We start from the raw sequence: 22,325 nt of genomic DNA on the forward strand, positions 1-22,325 counted from the left end.
TCTAGTCTATTATTCAGATATCTTTCACATTATAACTGCATTTGATATCCAAGTACATATACATTGTAAAGCATATCACAGCCCTCATGGCACCACTTCACATCCTTCCACTTGAGACAGGTCTGTTGCTGGAATGGGACCATTCACATGGCTTAATGCTGTTCAGACCACGTATGGAATCATGATCTGGTCTGAAGATCTCTTCTAGCACAAAGACAAGTTTGTCGTTAACAGCTGACATTACTGCAGACGACATTTGGTTTGGATCAGCATATTCTCCTCTATCAGATCACTTTTTTTTTTTTAATCAAGAAGCATTATATATATGCTTTCACATCATACTTACCCTTTGGACATGTAAACTTTTAAATACATATTTTTTCACTTCATTTTTTATCCCCTAAATGAACTTCTAATCCTACTATTTTTAACTACTTTATTAACTTCGTTAATGTATTAGTTTCCCCTATCTTCTCCGACCATGCCTTTTCCCATTCAACTCTGTAATCCAGGTCTACATTTTTCTTCAGTTTTACTCCTGACTCCACCATTATTTTTCCTCCTCAAGTAGAATGTCATACTTATAACATTTGAGTAGAATTAACTTATAAACTAAAGTGTTTGTTAGAAATATTGAGAACAGATCAAAACGTTAAAGAAGAAACCTTTACAACTTTAGACAGAAAAAGACATTATGAAAAAAAATTAAGTGAAAATTACTTCAATTCAAGGATGTTTTATTTAAAATATTCTATTCGATAGACAGACTTTAGGTGTAAGTTTAGGAGACTGATATAAGCATATACTAATCTCAGTGGAAGAATCTAACCTCTAAGGTAAGGTCTCAGCTCTGCTCTTAGGTACTTATTTCTCAGCCACCACAAAAGTATTGAAATGCTATTACTATAAATTTCTAATCCCAGAAAAAAAAAAAATCTATAAACTCATGTTGCTTCTGGTATGGATTTTTTTATAACGTTCCCAGGTGCTTTGTAAATAAAATGTCCTGTCACTTAAAAGGAGGAGTGATTTTAAGATCTGAGGATGGTTCGTAAAACCTATTTTTCTTCTGGTACAGCCTAAGGACTGCAAGATAATATATTATTCTAGCTATTATGAAAACCCACATGAATATGAAATAAAGAACTTGTACAAAGGAGGGAGAAGACTTTTTAAGGTCTGGGTTGATGCAGAAGCAGGAACTTCTGACTTCCTAAATTGATCTCTTAAAAAAAAAGTCACTGTTAATTACAAAACATCTTTAGCATGATTTTTATTCTTGAATAATAAAATAAATAACAGAAATGAAGAGTAAACCATAAAGCACAAAGAATTGACAATAATCATCACTACATATCAGTCATGCCTACTGCTTTTCTAGGTGCTTTGCTGAAAAGTTTTACAGAACAAAAAAAAAGTGAAAATAAAATAAGGGGTTACCCCCACACAAGAATTTCAACAGTAATACCAGATCCACAAAGAATTCCCCTACCTCCAGTGTAACCACCAAATGCAAGTATGGTTTTACAGTAGTAAGGGAAGTTGCAATATATTATATATCCTATCCTTTTAGTCATTAAAGTCATTAGCAAAGGGAATGCAAGAGTATTTAGGGAGTCAACTAAAAATTGAGACAACCTTGGAGATGAATGAGTCTACCAGAACTACTGCAGAGTACTTACTATGCGTTTTACTATTTCTAGTTTTTAGGCAGCTATTTAGATAAATCAATTGTGCATCAAGTCAAATCAACTTTGAATTTACTTAATGAATTAAGTGAACAAATAATTAGCTACATTGTTTCTTCTGAGTATTTTCAAATGAGAATCTACCCAATGAACAGTTAGAATGCTGCTATATAAGCTATGGCTTTCTATAGAAATACACTGTTGATATGATCACATTGGCATTTTCTTAAAGCATAGTTAGGTCTCATTAGCATTATATCCCACTATTTATAATTACTGGTCATAAGACACTGTAATCAAAAAAGTCACTTGCCGTGGGGATTTGTTTTCCCTTGAAATATAATACAAAATAATATATTATATATATATACACATATATATATTATATTATATATATACACATATATATATAATACAAAACCCTGGAATGTTTCTGTAACAAACAGCTATGTTTTTCAAGGCATGAGTAAGAGACAAATGTGGAATGAGCAGACATTGAAAACCTGTATTTTCCACTGTTTACAGTATTTTATCACTGCTGAGTGCCTGAGCATGACAGTCTGTTCTTATTGCTGTTATATGGTCTGTCAGTTTGTGGTAGCTGTCTCTCCTATTTTTAACCCACTCAAAGCATATGACATCAAAAGCTTTTACTGACAGATTGCTAGTTTGACAGCAGTGGTATGTTATGTACAAAACCAAAAACTTAAATTTGCATTTGGAGTCAAGCCAAAGTTTGAACCACGTTGGTTGGAAGCAGTTGTGTAAGCCTAAATCTTCCTCCAACAGAGGACCTCACCATCAGCTGCAGAACTTAATGGAGTGCCTCAAACCAAAAAAAAAAAAAAAATCTGAACGTGAAGCAGACTGCTGTATTTAAGCTAGTTACCCTAAATTCCTTATATAAACAATAGAGATTACTATCGCCTATTGTATCTAGGTCATAAGTATTTTCATCATAGAACAGATGTCTAAAATAGGGCAAAGTGTTCTATGCCTCTTTGTGCCTATTAGCTAAAAATGGATCCCACGATGATTAGCAGCTATACTTCCAGCTGAGTAAAGTGCCATGACAGTATTTAGTATCTTAAGACGCATCAAGGTCTTTTGCCTCAGGTGATGCCTGTAGGTAAAATATCCACTATAATGAAAGTACTGTAAACTGTTTCAGTTCTTCACTCTGTTTCCACATTCCTGATTTCTCCAGAAGATAACAAGGAAAGAAGAACAGTACTAATGTGTTTTTTTGTTCTTTTTCCTATCTAAACGCCCTCCTCCCTGGTTTTCCACGCATCTGTTCCACTTGCCCCCCTTCATCAACATTTTCACATAAGAAAAGAATTGTTCTGATCATCGTATTAGGACAGTCTCAATAACTGAATAAGCAGATGGGTAAAAACCTTGATTATTGGGTTCAGAGGGTAGTGGTGAATAAGTAATATACAAGTGGTAAATACTCTACAGGATCTACCCTAGGACTGGTCCTGTTTGATAACTTTATGACCTGGTAGATGTGGAGGAGGTGACAGAGGGCATGCTGGTCATATTTGCAGATGACAAATTGGTGTGAACCAGTCAATACACTTGGAGCTAAGACTGTCATCCAGAGGTACCTAGACAGGCTGGAGGAGCACACCAACAGGAAACCCCTGAAACTCAGCAAGGACAAAGCTGACCCTGGGCAGGAAGCACCAGTGCAAGGACAGAGGCTGGTGCTGTCCACCTCTGCTCAGCAATTAAATTTCATCCAGATACTGCATCCAATCTTAGGCCCTCAAGTACAAGAAGAGCATCAATAAACTGGAGCTCGGTGGAGGGTCTCCAAGCTAACTCGGGCCTGGAACGCTTGCCCTGGGTGCAGAAGGTGACAGGGACCAGGGCTTGTTCAACCTGGAGAAGAGAATACATTGGGGGAACCTAAGCACTCTGCCCATAACTACATGGCAGTTACAGAAAAGAAAGAGGCAGGCTCTATATAGAGGCTCACAGTGATTAAAGGAAACTGAGGAGGTTCTGACTGGATATAAGGAAAAAACAAAAATCATCTAAGGAAAGGTGAGCAGCAGAACAGGGTGCCCAGAGGGGCTGTACAATCTCTGTCCTCAGATGTTTTCAAGACCAAACTGGATAAAGACCTGCCCACCCTGGGAAACCAACCCTGCTTTGACCAGGCAGTTGGACAAGAGACCTCCTGGAGTCCCTTCCAGCCTGAGTGACCCTATCCTATGATTCTGTAAACTATTACTATAATCCTTCTCCAAGTGATAGGGAAGCCAATAGGGAAATGTACTATACCGAAGCTCATTCTCACCAACAAGGAGGGGCTGGTGGAAAATATGAAGCTCAATGGCAGCCTTGGCTGCAGTGACCATGAAATGGTGCAGTTCAGGATCCTGAGGTCAGCAAGGAGGATGCACAGCAAGCTCGCTATCCTGAACTTTGGGAGAGCAGGCCTCTTCAGGGAACTGCTTGGTAGACTACCATGGCACAAAGAGGGGTGGAAGAGGGGCCCAGGAAAGCTGGCTTATATTTGAGGATCACCTCCTCCATCACAGCTTCTGTGCTGTACCCATTTTACTGTAAAATGAAACCTTGCTTTCCTCCACTTCTTGAAGTTAGTAACAGATTTGCAAAGCTTAACTTTTATAGTCACACACTGCTGAACATGAAATATGTTCTGGGTTTATAATGCTAGAACTGACCCCCACAACAATTAGCTTAACTAACCTCTTGTGGAAATCTTGCTGTCTTTCACTCCTCGGAAGAATAGACAGTTTGAAGGGAAAAGAGACTTGAGGAAATCTAAGGTTAATTTAAACAGTGGTATGTGTATGAAACATCTGAGGAATTTGTAATGTTAAGGTTCTGGCAGGAATGGATTAATAGAAGAGCAAGTGCTGAAAGGAGTATGATTAATAGTTTCACATGACTAAGTCATTACATTGCATATGATGCTGTTATATATTGCCTTGCAGGTTCTCTTAGAATATAGGCACATTTTTTATTCTGAAGAAAATGCTGTGCCGTGCAGTTTTCTGCTGCAATTGCTGTGCATGCCAGCTGTGACAGGCACTGCCTGCTACTTGGGAGCTTTTACTTTACTTCAGCTTCCTGCAGTGATGATGCTCCAGTTACAGATGCTCTCCAGGAACAGCTCATTCCATTGAAGCTTCTGAAAGAGTATTATTATGGCTACATGCTAACATCTTTCCCTCAAGAACTGATGTGTAGGTGCAATAGAGGATCCAATGCTAACAAAATACCAGGTCGTCAGCTTCCATTTTAATCCTAATCCAACTACACAAATCCTCCCAAGGACTGTTTCCCTGCATCCCAAGTAAGGAGGAAGGAGCTGGGGTCACAGCACACATTAGGTAACTTCATACACTTAACCATTTACAACTGAAGTAGAACTTTAGATTTTTCTTCAAAGGTTTAGAAGCCAAATAGTAGTCTTTCCTTAAACCAAAAGATTTCCTTCTGTGGATGACTCCAATTTTATATATACTGAAGGGTTTGTTTGAAATTAGAAAATCAGAAAGCCAGGATTCATTCTGCAGAATCTACTGGAGAAACATTCACTGTTGTTTGTACACAAGGAAAAAATAATGAAAATAAGTTAACATTTTTTTAACCAAACACTTTCACTTTTCTAAAAACATGCAGAATTTTTCCAAATGGACTGAAAACAAACTATGTTTTTGAATTTAGAGACAAATGGGTCAAATTAATTGGAAAATATTAATGAAACAATAGTAATTGCAAGTTACTTAACATTCCTTGGCTAGATGCTCTAGAAATCGCAGTCCTATGAATGAGCAATGTTTCACTGATTTAACAAGAAAGTCAATATGTTGCTCATGGGGGAAAAAGCACTCTAATAAATTCCTAGAACACATATGTAATGTGTGAGCGCACTGAATATGAAACAAGTTATAAAACAGCAGGGAAAAAAAATCTGTAAAGGAAGCAGAGAACACTAGAATTAAATGGTTATCAAAGCTAAAGATAATAAATACGATGCAGGGGTTTGTCTTGCATTTTTTTAGTAAGTTAGAAACAAAAGAAATAAGCATAATTTAAGTGCATTTTTTGATAAAGATGATAGCTGCATTTCACAGAATGATCAGAAAATGAATTATGCTTTTCAAGTTTGTAAGATGTGATATTGTAGCACCAAAGGATGAAGATGCAACCGCAACCCTCATGTTGTGAAATTGCTCCCAGGTAGCTTGCATCCAAGACACCTGTTTCCAGATGGAGGCTGGGGCAGGAGCACTGAGGTTCAGTAACATTTTACAAACTAGCCAAGTTCTAAACCCTGTGGAAGAGAGCTAAAATTTTGCCTATGCATAAGTAAGTGAGGAAGTCTGCATAGTATCAACTTGACAGCCAGATATTGATCCTGGGTAAAATACTGAATGGCTGATACAAGGCTATTAAAATAATTAATACAAGTGCTGAAGAATTAAAGGACTAAAGTGTAATTAATGCCAGTCAAGAGGAGATAACAGCAACATTACTTCTGATCAAAATATATCAAGCTATTTCCTGTTATTTACTTGGTGCACTGCTTAGCAACTGACATTGTTGCGTAATATTTCAATTAAAAGGACTCACAAAAAAGTCGCAACATGCAAGTAGATTAAAAAGCTGATAAATATTTCCTTGACCTTCCTGTAGGGAGGAATAATAGTCAGAGTGTGTTTCTAGCAGGATTTCGGAGATCATTTCTAATCCCATTATTGCTTAACATTTTGTCAAAGACCTGAAAGGAAATACACATTAATCACTAATAACATTTATGAATGACATGAGAAATAAGGAAAATAATGAAAAGGACAGATCACTAATCCAAAGTGATCTGGAATGCCTGATAAATAGGGCACAAGCTAACAGAACAAGTGCCATGATAACTGACAGTAAGGTCACAAATTATGGAGGTCAGAGGACTCTAGAGATGAGTCTTTCTGAAAAGGCTTTTGGGAACTGATCAGTAACCAGTACAATTGTTCCATGTAGCATTTAATAAGCATTGCATGGCACTAAGAGCATTTCTTTGATATTCACCATTAAGCCAAACAAGAAATTGGCCTTGCTGCTTTGAACTAGCCAAGGTGAATTAGGTTTCATTTCCAATGTACTGGGTGCCTTGTACCTTATTACCTGGTGCTGTACAGAACAGTTGAATAGCTGTAACTGCTGGCTGCTGACTCTGCCTCGATGCCCGTGTAAAAATCCCTTCTTCTCAAACACTAAGAATAGCAAAGTCATGGTGTCTCTTCACCATCATTCCAGATGAACTATTCAATCAGATCAGTTTGAAATGCAAAGTGTAAGAAAGTGAGCACATAGAAAAGATTTCAATATAAATCCAATGTATTCTGCCAGTGCTCATGTTAGGACTTTCCGGGCACAAAGATTAGATAGCAGTTTTAGACTGAACTCCACAGACAGAATTTCATTACTTGAATTCTATCTCTGCCTTAGTTTCTGCACACTGTCAACAATGAATTTATAGTTTAGTAATGATTTCTCATACAGTCAAATGCCCATTTTACACACACGCAGCTAAGGACAGCCAGAAGTAAATCTGACTACAGCTGGAATGCATAGAAATGTTGCTATCAGGATGGTCCCTTTCCCTCAAAAGGGAACAAAAGGTAGTAGTATTTTAGGAAGTTTGCTTAGAATTAAGCCGATTAGATTTAAAAGATAAAAGCCATATGCTTATAAGATAAAACTTTACAAATGACTTACAACACAGTATTCAAATGCAGTTCAGGAGCTACAAGTTATGTTTTCACAAATCACAGTAAATGTTTACCATGTACTCATCTTTGCAGACCCGTTTAAGTAAAGCCAGCATTATGTAGCTGCAATTGCTACTTAGTTTCCTAAGAAATAAGCTACTGTGGAGGAGGATATTTGTATAACACAGTATCAAACTATTAGCTAATTTCTGTAATCTATTTCCATAGCTGTGTTTGCACAACTCTTCAGTTTTGCTGATGAAAGAGCATTAGTATTATAATTAATATACAATCAGTTTATTTGGAAAAAAGAGCCCACAGCACAGAAAAACACATTCCTGAAGGCCCACAGAGAAGTGATTTCTGACCTATCATGCTTCCTACTATCTTAGAAGTCAAACTTCTTTGCCATATTAAAATCAGATTCTTGTATTGGCAGTGAGTTTCAGACATTTGTTCTGTATGCCACCTGTACATCAACATCTGTTTTCTCATTTTAGGAAATATTTACCTTGTGCACGGGCTACAATATAGGCACAAGAAGCCAGAATACTAGCCAGAAAAAGACATCTGTTCTGACCAAATTAAGAAGTCTACCTCAACAGAATACCCCTTTCCAATCATCAGAATTCATCATAAAGAACAAAACTGTAACAAATCAGATGAAGTGTTTATATCAATTTTCTCCCCACTCTCTCATGATGTCCAACAGGGAACAGCTAGGAAAGAATGAGAACAGTGCACATTTAATGGTAATTCCCTGAAACACTTCGTAGTTTACAGAAGTTTGTGATTCAAACTACAAAGGAGATGTCCATGAGCTTCCACAGCTTTCCTACCTAATCTTTTAGGCCCCCGAGGCAAGAAGTTTCCCTTCATAAAATCACATCCACTCTATTTTATTCATCTGTGTTTATTAATTTGACTTTTTACAAATAGCTTCCATCAATTAGCCATGCACCGATAGCATAATCACTAGCCTGTAGTCACCCAGATCTCTGGTGAATTTTTTTTTTTTTTTTTTAAAGTGCCATATTAGCCTCTTCCTGGCCCCTCATACCATTGTAGCTTTAAGTTGGAGATAGCTGAACTGCAGTAAACATTTTTTTCCCCCTGAGTTGCTTTAGAACTCCTTGGAGTAATAGAGGATATTCGCCAATTTCCTGTTTATGTTCTCTATCTGTTCCATAAACCCTTCTACTAACTCTTCCATTTAACGTGTTCCCTGACATTAAAAACAGGATTTCAGTGTGGAAACTCCTCAAGTTCCTCAATGATGAACAGCAATGCAACCCCTCCCATGAACTCCTTTACTGTGGTCTTACCCTCTTTGATGAAGGCATAAGAAGCGGACTTAATTAGCCATACGAACTTTGTCAGCTTTCCTCCTTGTGATGGCTTTAGAAAAGATTTGACTGCATTTCACACCTTTTGAAAGTTATTCCTTTAACTCCTCGGGTTTTGCCTCAGTATTTTGCATGCATCTTCTTAGAGTTTCTGATCCTTTCTGTTTTCCCTTTCCTTTGATTTGCATCAAAGATCAACAAATTTAAAGACAGACCTAGTACTTTAACAATCTCAAGCTGCTTTGTATTTCCTATTGTGTATTGGCACTTAAATTCTTAACACTAAAGACTTCATTTACTTTCCTTGAAAAAATCTCAATAGCTGAAGTAAACGTAATACTTTAAAGCAAAATAAACGTTTGATCATTTAAAGCAACAACTGTGAGCATTTTGTTGTAAGAGCATATTTAAGATAAATTAATAGATATTAACTGTGATCAGAACTAGTGAACAAGATACAACGGTTTGATGTGTTTTAAAACAAGCTTGGTTAGGTTTTAGGGATGAATGATCTCATGATTTAAAGGATAAATAATGTTGCTATCAAAGCATTGAAACATCATGGGGCATGCTATTTCAGAGTGCAGGTTACCTACCCTGACTGCACTCTGCAATTTAGAAAGATTTTTCAAATGAAATCAATTTCCAGAAGAATACAGCTTCATCTATATACATACATGCATTTTAAATGGGGCTAAATATCCCAGTCACAGAACAGTGCTACAGAGCTATAGTGTTTCCTGTACCTCAGTTTCTATGCATTGTACAGCATTGTGCACAAAGACACTGGCTTAGCTGCAGCTTGCTAGAGTATCTCCTCATGCAGTACAGAATGAAGCTCTGAAACACAGACACTCCTATATGAACTGCCAGCACCTTTTTATTTTTGTATCTGTACTGCGTGGTAACAGCATTACGTCGATCGATTATATGTTCGCATACTATGACACCAATATAAAATAAAGCCCCAATTGAAAATCGATCCTGTCTATTCTGAAGAGAGACTCTGATCCATTCACATACTGTGGCAAGAGCTGTCAGATCAGACTGCTAAAAGTCCCTTTCATTTGTCTTCTTGGAGAAGTTGTTTCATTTGCCAGCGATGCTAAGACTTAGCTACACAATCAGCCCCGATCTGAGTTTGGTAAGCAGGAAGCTCTGCAGCAGCTTCACAGTAGCACACCATAGGAAATTAGAGGCGTTTGTCACATCGGGCAATACCAAGAAGAAGGTTAGTGCCTCTTTATCCACTGTCTTCCCAATTAAGTCTAATTTTGGTTGACAAATAGTAGCATACTAAAAAAAAAAAAAATCAGGCAAAAATGCAAGAAAAGGGAAGCATCTTTGGTTTAACAGAGCATCCTGGAAGCCAGGCACTAGTGAGCTGACATTTATGGACACTACCAAACACTGAACATACATCCCCTGTTCTATGACTGCACTGTATATATTAATCTGTGCAGAAAATACTTGAGACTTTACAGTATGGATTTGTCCTTTGTTTGCAAACCTACCTGAAATATCTCAAGCTAAGAACCTACATTTGTCAGAGGACAAGTAAAAACAGAGCTGTTAGTAATATAACATCATAGCCAGAATTGTTTTTTTGTTTGTTTTTCAGTTCAGTGGCCAAAGAAAAAAAGCACAGAGGAAAAAATAAACAAGCTGTAACTAAAAAATTGTGTTTGTGCGCAGTTATTTTATTCAGCCCACAAGAACAATAATGAACTTTTTTCAGTAAAAGCAAGGAAAATTTATAAAGAGTATTAAACTCTCATAGCCAAGTCACAGTAGAAACATTAGCACCCCTACACATACATCCCTTTGTAAAGATAATCCAGCTCTGAAAAAGCAAAGGGTTTTATCCTCTTTTCTGCTCACCTCAAGCATTTGACCTCAGGCTCATCATCCAGCAGGGGTATCTATGGCACTAGGTAACTCAACAGCTGGGGGATGGTAAAAAAAATAATAAAATAAACTGTAAGGCTTTTCTATTTTGTGTATTTCCTTCAATATTTTTTTCCAACACGGAATATTTCAGCTTAGGTTTAGGATATTCTCCAGTACACGGAGAATTAAGTGATGTCTCATTGGTTCAAAGGAAAGGTAAAGGAACTGCCCTGAAGAAAGGAAAATTTAATTTTATACCTTAAAAGTTAAAATACATTTTAAGCCAGTCTCTCCTGTTCTTCTCAATCCATTTAACCGTACAGTAGGAAGAGAAGTATTGACAGCATCTCTTTCCTTCATTTGGTAGTATTCAAATATCTAGAAAAACACAGCCAGAAACTGAAACTTCACACAGAAAGAACTAAATGAGCCATTTAGAATGTTGTGTTCCTTTTGTGTATGCACAGAAGAGAAGCATTTAGTGCATCCCAGAGTAATTTTGAGTTTACACTTTTGGCAAAGTCTATCATTATATTTTGCTCCTGGAACTAGCCAAAAAGCAAACGCATATCAGAAAGCAGTAGAGAATCCTGCCCTACACAGCTATTTATCTCAAACAGGTATCAAGAGAACAAAAAATAGGAACTGAATCTCAATTCAAACCACAAAAGAAGACCAACGATAAATCATTAGCAAAGTAAAAATCAACAAAGCATCCATAATTATTGTCTAACTAGTGTTCAGTGTTCTCCCCCTTAAGAGTACTGCATATATGCAAGATTCTTGAGGATATAACTGAGCATTATTTTCCCCTCGTTTCAAGTTACCCAACAACTTTAGCATCTGGTGAAAAATTCCTTTTCATAATAGCTGGTCTGAGTGTAGTCCATGGATCCTGCTATTTAACTTCAGACATGCTACCAGCACTTAATGAGAACTATTTGTAGAGTTCAAAAAAAAAAAGCTAGAGATTGATTTTCCACAAGACAGCTTTATCAAATCATTAGGACCTCTCTAATTAGCTTGCAGCCTAAAATGAGCCTATCACTTCAGTCTTATCACCATTAACTGTCCAGATTTTTCAAATAGCATGTTAAGATGTTTGAGTTTAGCCTTTCCTGATATTAAATTGATAAAATGTCAAGCTAATTCTTTGTAACTTATAAATGTTTTCAATGATGCATATCCTAGTTACACAGTATATGCCTATGATTAATATTTTAAATGGATAGTATATACTCAATAATACTTTAACGTAAGTAGAACTGATGTATGGTTGTATTTATAATTATTCTCATTACAAAGATACTACAAGATTATAATATCACACCTGAAACACATTCTGGGAATGCAAACACACAGTAATGTTTAGGGAAGAATATTGAGAGAGAGGAGTCTGTTAGAAGGACACATTAAAATAAGCAAAACAGATGGGAGCTGCTGTAGATGTTACATGTTTTTGAAAGACTCTTCAGAAGTACAGGAAGGAATATGAAATACAGGCTCATCACTTACTATACAAAGCAAACAACACTGATCACAAAGCCATGGAAAGAGGATCTTCCTCCTTGTTCTGAGAAAAGGACCATCAACTGCTTGCTGGTTTGACAGCTTCCTCCCATCCCTGAGCTGGGATGCCCCACCCTTAGAGAAACAGGGAACCAGGTCCAACCCAGCAGCTGGGATGCTGAGCACTAACTAGCAATGGTATCATTTGGAGGGGGCTGTTTGGAGGGGGCATTGGTTCAAGAAGAGACAGTTACAGAAAGCAGCCCTTTGCACATCACTCTGTAGTGATTTGTGGGTACTACAAACTTCTCACAAAGTGCATATAAATATATGCAACATATATCAGCTGTGACTTAACCAATTAAGTGCAGAACTGACTAACACTACACCAAAATATTCAAGGCAGACTTTCCTTCAGTACTATTTCCAAGTGGTTAACAACAGTCCACAGCTCTGACACCCAAATTTGAAGGTGGATGGTAAAGTCCCATTTAATATTTGAATTACTTATTATTCAAAAAACTACATTCCTACGGTATGTGTAGTCAACACATATAAACGTATTCTCGGAGCTTCTGCACTTATCACCCCAGTATCTGTGTCACATTTACATTTAAATTGGTCTTCACTCCATGTAGTTTCAGTGCTTCATATGCAGAAAAAAATCCTAGGAATTCCATATTAAATTCTCAATAGTTGTTTTGGGAAAGTACAAACAGCTGAAGCTCATCTCGGGAGTTTTTCTTGAAGGAAGTTACAAAACACCTGGAATCTACACCAAGACATTTATGAAGCCACATTAACCTTGAGCTAATAATTAAAACAGCATTGTTTCCTGCAGCACAGTACTGCCTGATTCTAGACCTGGGCAAGATCCTCTCCCTGGCTTTTGGCAGAGGAAAGCAGCTGTTACCCACACCAAGCCTCTCAGGTCATTCAAAGCCCTGCAGCATTCTGAGTAACACAGAACCTAGTTTCCCTGTCTCATAAAGTGGAGGAGAAAGCTGTTGGTAACTGATTAAAAGGTACTTTTGAAGAAGCCAGCGTGCTCATTTTCTGAAAATGATGTTACCCTGCCTATCTATTAGCATTAAATCTGAAGCAAAATACACACAGCAAGATAGGTAATTCACCTCAGATACTCTCCTTCCACTTTCTTTCACTAGCAACCAATTACATTAGATAGAATTAAATGCTTTAATACTTCTGCAACACTTCTCACTCTTCATGCAACCATCTCTCATCACATGCACTGGAATAACACTATGAACAATTTCTTCTTTTCTGTGTTTCTTACCATGGTTTTTGTCATCATCTTCCAAGCTACAAACACAATCACAGTAGCAATTCCCCAGGGGCAGTCCGGGTATGGTGTTCTACATGCATTAGTACTCTACTCTGAAGTATTCATTTGTTCAAGAACTTAGGGATCTTAAATTCAGGAATATTAGCTATAAAGAGCAATATATTCATCATTTTAGTAAAGGGACTGTAACTGGCAACTGCTCCTACGTGCAGGAATTTTATTTCTGCTTCTGATGTGGTATGCTAAGACTTACATACACTGCTGTATTTAAAGCAAACAGGTTTTAAGTAAATCCTAATTCACTACCTTTCACATGCTTTAAGCACAGCCAGGGGCTACCAAACCATCTTACAACCAGTAATTGAGAGGCTTGTCAGTACAATCCAGCTATTGCAAAACTTACCTTTTCGGGTAATTTGAGATAACCTGTTGTAGTGGGTTTACATGGCAAGGTTTTGGTAGCAGGGGGCCATAGGGGTGGCTTCTGCGAGAAGAATCTAGAAGCTGCCCCATGTTACGTAAGGGCCCCACTGCTGACCAGAGCTGAGCCAATAAGTGATGTTGTTTTGCGCCTCTGTGAGAGCATATTTAAGACAGGGGATAAAAAACACTGTGACACACACAGCAGTTGGGAGAGTGAGAGGAGTGAGGAACAGCCTTGCAGGTGCCAAGGTCAGTGAAGAAGGAGGGGGAGAGGTGCTCCAGGCGCCGGAGCAGAAGTCCCCTGCGGCCTGTGGTGAGGACCATAATGAAGCAGGCTGTCCCCCTGCAGCCCATGGAGTACCACGGTGGAGCAGGGTTCCACGCTGCAGCCCGTGGAGGAGACCACGGTGGAGCAGGTGGACCTGCACCGACGGAGGCTGCGGCCTGTGGAAGACCCCTGCCGGAGCAGATTCCGGGCTGGACCTGTAGCCCATGGAGAGGAGCCCACGCAGGAGCAGGTGACCTGGCAGGAGCTGCTGCCCGTGGGGGATCCAGGTTGGAGCAGTTTGCTCCTGAGGGATGGACCCCATGGTACGGACCCATATCTGGAGCAGTTCTTGAAGAGCTGCTGCCTGTGGGAAGCCCACGCCGGATCAGTTCAGCAAGGACTGCATCCCGTGAGAGGGACCCCACAGCACAGGGGACGAGAGTGACCGAGAAGGAGCGGCAGCGAAGAAATGCTATAGACTGACCATAACCCCCATTCCCCTGCGCTGCTCAGGGGGAGGAGGTGGAAGAAGGTGGATGTGGGGGGAAGGTGCTTTTGGTTTCTTTCCTTTGTTTCTCACTTCTCTAGCTTGTTAGTAGTAAGATTTATTGCCCATTATCTCCCTATGCTGAGTCTGTTTTGCCTGTCACGATAATTACTGTGCAATCTCCTTGTCCTTATCTCAACCCTTGAGCCCTTTTCATTGTATTTTCTCCCCCTCTCCCTTTGAGGAGGGGGAGTGAGAGAGCAGTTGTGGTGGAGCTCGGCTGCCCACCAGAGTAAAACCACCACACCTGTAAAGAAAAATCCTGACACTTCAAAAGGCAACTGCAGGTTACATGCTAAATGAAAGATAGTTTCTGCTTATAAGTAGTAGGTCTAATGAAAACCATTCAATAGGGGAAAAAAGTTAGGATAGGTGAATAAAATATTAGGGTTCAGGAGAGAAATCTTCTCCAGGTAAAGTTGTTTTATAACCGCTTATTGCAGAATTTCTCCCCCTCCAAAGATACTTAGTAAAGGACACTTTAATAACCTGAAAGCTTTTCAGGCAGCAATACAAAAGTGTAGGAATTTTGATCTAGGTCCTCTGTGTTGTCAAGCATGACAGAAAAGCAGCTATCGTGCAATCTTAAACACTCCCTTTTGAATGGAGACATCAAAGCTCTACTTCAAAATTAGTACCAGTTTTGAATCAGCATACTAGTAGTTAGATAACAAGTCCAGCTGTACATCCTCATTAAATACAATTTAAAACGTATTCCAAAAAACAATGCATGCAAGATATTCATTGTAATCTTGAAACTGAGTAGTTAAAACAGTTGATCAAAGAAACTGCATCACTACAGAGCACAGTTCCCATGAGTTCCTACACTTGACAGTCAGCAACCGTATCACGCTATCACCTGCTTGCTCTTCAGATTTTTTTCACCTGTGCTTATGAAGTATGATAGAAGACAGACTTTTAAAAAGCAGTACATAAAGTTGTTCCTCCTGCAAAGTGAATTGCTCAAATTATTTATAGCTCTCTTCAGAGCCAGTATCTCCATGTTACTGGATTGCTAAAGAATTTGAAAGAGTATGATGAGAGACCAGCCACTCTCAATTTTTGTTTTACAAATGGAAGTTGCTTTTTTTTTAAAAAAAAAAAAACAAAAAAACACTGCTATCAACTGCATAAGACAGTTTCATGCTCCAACTCTGAAAGAGAGAATTTGCTTTTGATTTTAGAACTTAATTTGCACAAATTAATGACTATTCTGCTTTAAAAAGCTGATCATTATTAACAATTTTAACTTTTCTGCAGATAAACTGATTTCAGAAAAAGCTCATTAGAAAAAGTTATTTCATATCAATATCGCATGTGCTTAATCCAAACACTCTGACATCAATCCCTAGTTAAAAACATTTCCTCTTACTGATAATTACTATGTCTTGGTAAAGCTTAACACTGATAACACCACATAACATTGAATGAAGTAAATATGCATGCAGAACCAGTATAACTGTTTAAATAATTCATTCAATTCTGTTAGCTTCTTCATTATCTCTTCATATAGCTGCTGGAAAACACTAAGATTAACATTTGTTTTCAAAAACAACCTGTAAACGTCCAGAGATAAGAAACAAAGCCATGCCATGAAGAATGAACAGCAGTTCTATGGCTCTAATTAGTACAGCCTATAAAGCTAAAAGCCCTGCAGTTTAGGGCAACTTCAGAACCACCAACACAACCATTTGCAGCACAAAGAAGCTGCTAAAGGGGGATTCAGACTCGGACTGTTATTAAAGCTTCATGGGAACATCAGAGGTACTGGTGCCACCTACCATCTTAGTTGATGATACACGATTTAAGTCAGTTTTATATTAACAGCAGTTATTGTACTTACCTCCTCTCTCGGTTTGTTAAGTACATATGATGCTGTTGTGTATGTATGACATCAATATAACAGATTTTCATACATCTTTGACAAATTATTTTGCTGTCGCTCCTCCAGCATGCCATTTTTTGGGACATCCCTGAAGTATTGTTTTTGGAAGCAGTGTCTCAGCAACCATAACTAAACACCAAGCAAAGAACATCTCAACACATTTCATTAAATCCTGTTTCACTACTCCCCAAGTCAAGAGCTTACACAGCTTGTTTTTCAAATGTTGGGGAAAAAAAAAAAAACAGCCTACATTAACACTAAGACAAACTTACTAGGCTGAGTTCCATAACACAACCCAAGGAAGAAAAGAAGTTGGCATTAGTAATTATTTTTGCTACCAAAGAACACTAATTTCAGGACAAAACCTTGTTTTTCAGACCCCTACCGTAACAGTATGTGAAAGAAAATAAATAAGCAAACACACAAACCACCACAGCACTAAAGAGCTTCCAGATGCATTTTAAGGCTCTAGAGCCAGTGGACATGCTGTTAAACACCTCCACCTCCAACAGAACAAAGTCTAGAACAAAAGGAAAATTAATTCTCTTCATCACTAAAGACATTGGCTACAAACACAAGAAATAGCAGCATTCTTCTCCCAGGCTACAGTTAAGACTAGGTGCCCTACCTCTCCTCTGGGAAGCTCCAGCAAGGCAGCATCAAGGCACAACAGACCCACTCTCAGCTAGGGCTATCCTACAGTACCTCACTCAAGTTTTTCTTACTGTTAACAAATTTAACAGCTGTACCAGACCACAAATGCTAATAAATACAATTCTGTTATCTCTACTAAAATGCAACAGGTCTTATACCAACTTCAAACTTCAAAACAAAAAAACTCAGCACCTTAGCTGTGGTTGTGGTGGCCACAGCAGGTTTTACCTCATTTGCTGAGCAGTTCAGCGACAGGTGCCTTTCACTGAAGCTCAGGGGATCCTGCTGCCAACAGCAGAGAGCAGTCCAAATGGATCTGGAGAGTTTGGGCAACGCTGGTTGCGGCCAACAGGTCCTATGACACAGCAAAGCTGTAAACCAGGGCCAGCCCATGTCAGCACAGCAGGAGACAGCTACCGAGATCAGGATCCAGCAGCAATCTGATGCCAACATAATCAATTACAATCAATTAAGGCACCACTCAGCACCTGACACACCTTAAGTTAGTTCTGGCTCAGAGAGGCAGGCTGTGGTAGCAAACATTTAAATTAAAAAAAAAAAAAAAAGAAAAAAAAAAGAGAGAAGAGAGAAGAAAAGAAAAAAAGGGGGGAAGTGGAGGAGAAGGGAAGGGGCTTCTCAGAAAGCTAGTCCCACTGAAAGCCCCTGAAAAATGAAAAAGGGCTCAAGGGTTGAGATAAGGACATGGGGATTACTCTACAATTATCATCGTGGGCAAAACAGACTTAACATAGGAAGATTAATAAAATTTATTACATATTGGTGATGGGCTGGAGCGGTGAGAAACAAAGAAACAAGCTGGGGGCATCTTACCCCATCCCCTCTCTTCCACCTCTTCCCTGCCCTAAGTGGCATGGGGGGGCCGGCAGTGGGGGCTGCAGTCTGTCTGTGGTGCTTCGTTCCCACCGCTCCTTCACAGTCACTCCTGTTCTGGTATAGGGTCCAGCCCACTGGGTGCCGACCTTCCTGGGCTGGTCCTGCGTGGGTTTCTCCATGGGCTGTGGCTCTATGAGACCTGCTCCCACTGTGGGTCTGTGCTGCGGGTTCCATCCGTTGGGAGTGGGTTGCTCCAGCTTGGGACCCTGACTGGCAGCACATCTGGGATGACCATGAGCCAGCACTGTTTAGTAGCTCGAGAGAGGTTCTCTCCCAGGCACTGGCAGAGGTGCCTGAGCACTGGAGGAAAGCAAACATCACTCCGGCCTTCAAAAAGGGCAAGAAGGAGGACCTGGTTAACTATAGACCAGTCAGCCTCACCCATCCCTGGTAAGGTGATGGAACAACTTATCCTTGGCGTCGTCTCAAGTCATAGCAAGGATGAGAGGGTCATTAGGGGCAGTCAACATGGCTTCACCAAGGGGAAGTTGTGCTTGAACAACCTTATAGCCTTTTGTGAGGATATAACCAGGTGGATAGATGAGGGAAAGACAGTGGGCATTGTGTATCTTGATTTCAGTAAAGCCTTTGACACCGTCTCCCACAGCATCTTCATGGCTAAACTGAGGAAGTGTGGTCTGGACAATCGGGTAGTGAGGTGGACTGTAAACTGGCCGAAGGGAAGAAGCCAGAGGGTTGTGGTTAATGGGACGGAGTCGTGTTGGAGTCCTGTATCTAGTGAAGTCCCTCAAGGGCCGGTACTGGGACCAGTGTTGTTCGGTATTTTCATCGATGACTTGGATGAGGGAATGGAGTGCACCATCAGCAAGTTTGCTGATGACACTAAACTGGGAGGAGTGGCTGACATGCCTGAAGGCTGTGCTGCCATCCAGCGGGACCTCGACGGGTTGGAGAACTGGGAGGGGAGAAACTTAATGAAATAAAACAAGAGCAAACATAGAGTCCAGCATCTGGGCAAGAACAACCCCAGACACCAGTATAAGTTGGGAACTGCCCTGCTGGAGAGTAGTGAAGGGGAGAGGGACCTGGGGGTCTTGGTGGACAGCCGGATGTCCATGAGCCAGCACTGTGCCCTTGTGGCCAAGAAGGCCAATGGCATCCTGGGATGTATCAGAAGGGGTGTGCTTAGTAGATCGAGAGAGGTTCTCCTCCCCCTCTACTCTGCCCTGGTGAGACCACTTCTAGAATATTGCATCCCATTCTGGGCCCCTCAGTTCAAGAAGGACAGGGAACTGCTTGAGAGAGTCCAGCGCAGTGCCACGAGGATGATTAAGGGAGTGGAGCATCTCCCTTACGAAGAAAGGCTGAGGGAGCTGGGTCTCCTTAGCTTGGAGAAGAGGAGACTGAGGGGTGACCTTATGAATGTTTATAAATATGTAAAGGGTGAGTGTCAGGAGGATGGAGCCAGGCTCTTCTCGGTGACATCCAATGATGGGACAAGGGGCAATGGGTGCAAGCTGGAACATAGGAGGTTCTGCTTAAATATAAGACAAAACTTTCTTATGGTGAGGTTGACAGAGCACTGGAACAGGCTGCCCAGGGAGGTTGTGGAGTCTCCTTCTCTGGAGACATTCCAAAACTGCCTGGACGCGTTCCTGTGTGACATGATTTAGGTGTTCCTGCTCTGGCAGGAGGATTGGACTAGATGATCTTTCAAGGTCCCTTTCCCTAACATTCTGTGATTCTGTGATATTCCAGAGCATATGGCATTGTGCTGAACAATAAATACGGGGGGAGTTGGCCAGGGAGGTGGGGCCGCTGCTTCGGGTCTGGCTGGGCGTCAGTCAGCAGGAGGTGAACCATTGCCTTGGGCATCACTTGCTTTGTATTTCCCCTTTTTTGTTCTTCTTCCTCTTCTTCTCCCTTCCTTTTCTGTCCTATCAAACTGTCTTTATCTCAACCCATGAGTTTTTACCTTCTTTTTTTTCCCAATTCTCTCCCCTATCCCACTGTGGGGGGGTGGAGGGCAGTGCAGGGAGTGAACAGCTCTGTGGGGTTGAGCTGCCTTCCCGGTTCCACCATGACGGCTTCCGAAGCAGTGTCTGCTTTTGGAGTTCCTGATTAGCATACTACCAACGTGCCTCTCAGTAGGGCACAATTCTTTGCCTTTAAACTTCTCTTGCAACTTCCCCCTCCTCTGGGCCAGTGCAACAGAGGGAGTCTGCTGGAGGGCCCTCCTCAGGGCCTGGAGGGGGGAGGCCATAAGGCTGAAGCTCCTTGCCATGGCAACACAGCTGTGTTTGGCTACAGGTGTGGGCCACCATTACAACGGCCATCACAGCGACCTGCTTATGTCACAGCAGCCGCCACCACAACCCTGCCTTTCCTCTGGGCCCTATGAAAACAGGAGCCTCGCAGCTGGCCCACCACTTGCTAGACTTCGAGGCTTTCTAATGCCAAGCATGCGTGGAAGCAACAGGAAGCAGAGCAGGAAGACGGGTGGCTGCCCATCTTGGAGGGTGGTGATGAGGAGACTGGCTCGGCTGTCAACATGCAAGAAGATGAGAAGGCTGTGTCATGGGAAGACAAAGCAGAATGAGAAGAGGAAGACCTGCTCCGTCACAAGAGCAATGGCCAGCATTAGTATCACCAGCGGCACGCAGAGCACAGCTGTGAAGCCAGGAGCGAGCAGCACGAGGCCACGACGTGTCCTTTGGCCAAAGAATGGTGTGGGACCATGGCATGCCAATCGTCATGTGAATGACTGGGGGCACAGACTACCAAACAACAGGGAAAAGCCCATAGAAGTGGATCCACCACGAGATGAGGAACAACGCTGGATCCAGCAGCAGAGGAGGAAGAACACATGGAGGTGGATCCACCGCAGACAGGGCAGGCGTGGAGCTACCCTGGCGTGTCTTTGACGTCCACCATGTGAGAACGGCAAGCTCATCGCAGGAGTGCCTGGCCAGCTCCCTACGCACAGCGTAGCCTCTGCGCCCACCATTTACTTGGGCAGAACCACTGCTATAGATGTCTTGTGGGCTTGCCTGCAAGACATTGCAGACATAAATAAATCATTTGTTGATTGTCGAGGCTTGTGTGATCCCTTCTTTCCCAAGCCCCATCCCTCTTGAAGAAGTGGAATCTCTTCTTCATGGAGCCCCAAGGGAGAGGGGAGGAGGGGACCTGGCTGCTGTACTGGTGTCACAGGAGGAGTCCCTCAGAGGGCCACCATGGGCCTGGGGAGGGGGGACGCTGGGAGGTGTCTCAGTCTGGGGATGAGAAGGCTAAAGAGAGGGTGCTTGAAGATGCAGCCAGAGCCTCCGTGGCAGTGCCCAAAGCATACCAGCAGACTGAGCAAAGAAGCGAGAGGGGCAGCAGTTCCTCTGGAGAAGGAAAAGGCTTCAGGTCTGCCAGGAAGGAGTGCTGGAATTCAGTGTTGGGGTCCGTTTGAGATGCTTCATGAGGAGCTCTTCCCAAGACGGGGCAATAAGCAAGAAAAAAAACGACCAACACCACCTCCTGGTAAAAATGCTCTCCTCTCCTATTTGGCACTTTGGGGACTGAGTGCGGGCTCGTCTCCCCTTCTGGCTGTGGGAGCTCTGCTGTGCCATCCACCAGCCCTCCTGAAGAAGTGGCATCTTGTCCTGGTTTTGGCTGGGATATTGGTAATTTTCTTGACAGTGGCTGGTGTGGTTCTGTGTTTTGGATTTTGGATGAGAATAATGCTGATAACACCCCAATGGTTTAGTCGTGCCAGAGCAGTGCATAACCAGAGCCAAGGACTTGTCAGCTTCTTGTGCTGCCCTGCCAGCGACGAGGCTGGGGGTGCAGCAGGAGCTGGGAGGGATCTCCCCCCTCATCACCTGGTCCTGCATGGGCTGCTCTCCATGGGCCACACTGTGGAGATCTGCTCTGCCATGGTATACCATGGGCTGAAGGGGAGACAATCTGCTCCACCAGTGTCCTCTCCACGGGCCGTGGGTGGCTTGGGCTCCAGCAGCTGGAGCGCCTGCTCCCCCCCCTTCTTCGCTGACCTTGGTGTCTGCAGGGAAGTTTCTCACTCCTCTCTCTCCCAGCTGGTGTTGTGCAGCAGGTTTTTTTTTTGTTGTGTTTTTTGTTGTTGTTGTTGTTGTTGTTTTGTTTTTTTTTTTTCATTTTCTTGGATGTGCTCTCACAGAGGTATAAACTGTGTTGC

At 41.4% G+C, this 22,325-nt stretch overlaps 1 protein-coding gene and 1 long non-coding RNA gene across 3 annotated transcripts; one reads left to right on the forward strand and one right to left on the reverse strand.

Moving 5' to 3' along the window:
* Nucleotides 1-657: 657 nt before the first annotated feature.
* Nucleotides 658-17,614, reverse strand: LOC308189765. 2 transcript variants are annotated; one of them, XR_013946592.1, is made up of 4 exons: nucleotides 17,498-17,614; nucleotides 12,131-17,135; nucleotides 10,669-10,733; nucleotides 658-8,160 (listed from the first exon to the last, which is right to left on the reverse strand). It is a non-coding gene; the product is annotated as an uncharacterized lncRNA (long non-coding RNA). The 2 variants fall into 2 exon arrangements; XR_013946593.1 differs by having other exon boundaries at nucleotides 658-10,733.
* A 776-nt stretch (nucleotides 17,615-18,390) lies between these two features.
* LOC308189762 (uncharacterized protein) lies at nucleotides 18,391-21,048 on the forward strand (the record flags this gene model as incomplete). The annotated part of the gene is made up of 2 exons (XM_080580237.1): nucleotides 18,391-18,553; nucleotides 20,435-21,048. 2 exons carry the CDS (start codon nucleotides 18,391-18,393, stop codon nucleotides 21,046-21,048), a joined length of 777 nt encoding a protein of 258 aa, XP_080436363.1.
* Nucleotides 21,049-22,325: the final 1,277 nt, after the last annotated feature.

The sequence above is a fragment of the Anser brachyrhynchus genome (genome assembly GCF_964034855.1).
Source record: "Anser brachyrhynchus genome assembly, chromosome: 2".
In the NCBI taxonomy this organism is placed as follows: domain Eukaryota; kingdom Metazoa; phylum Chordata; class Aves; order Anseriformes; family Anatidae; genus Anser; species Anser brachyrhynchus.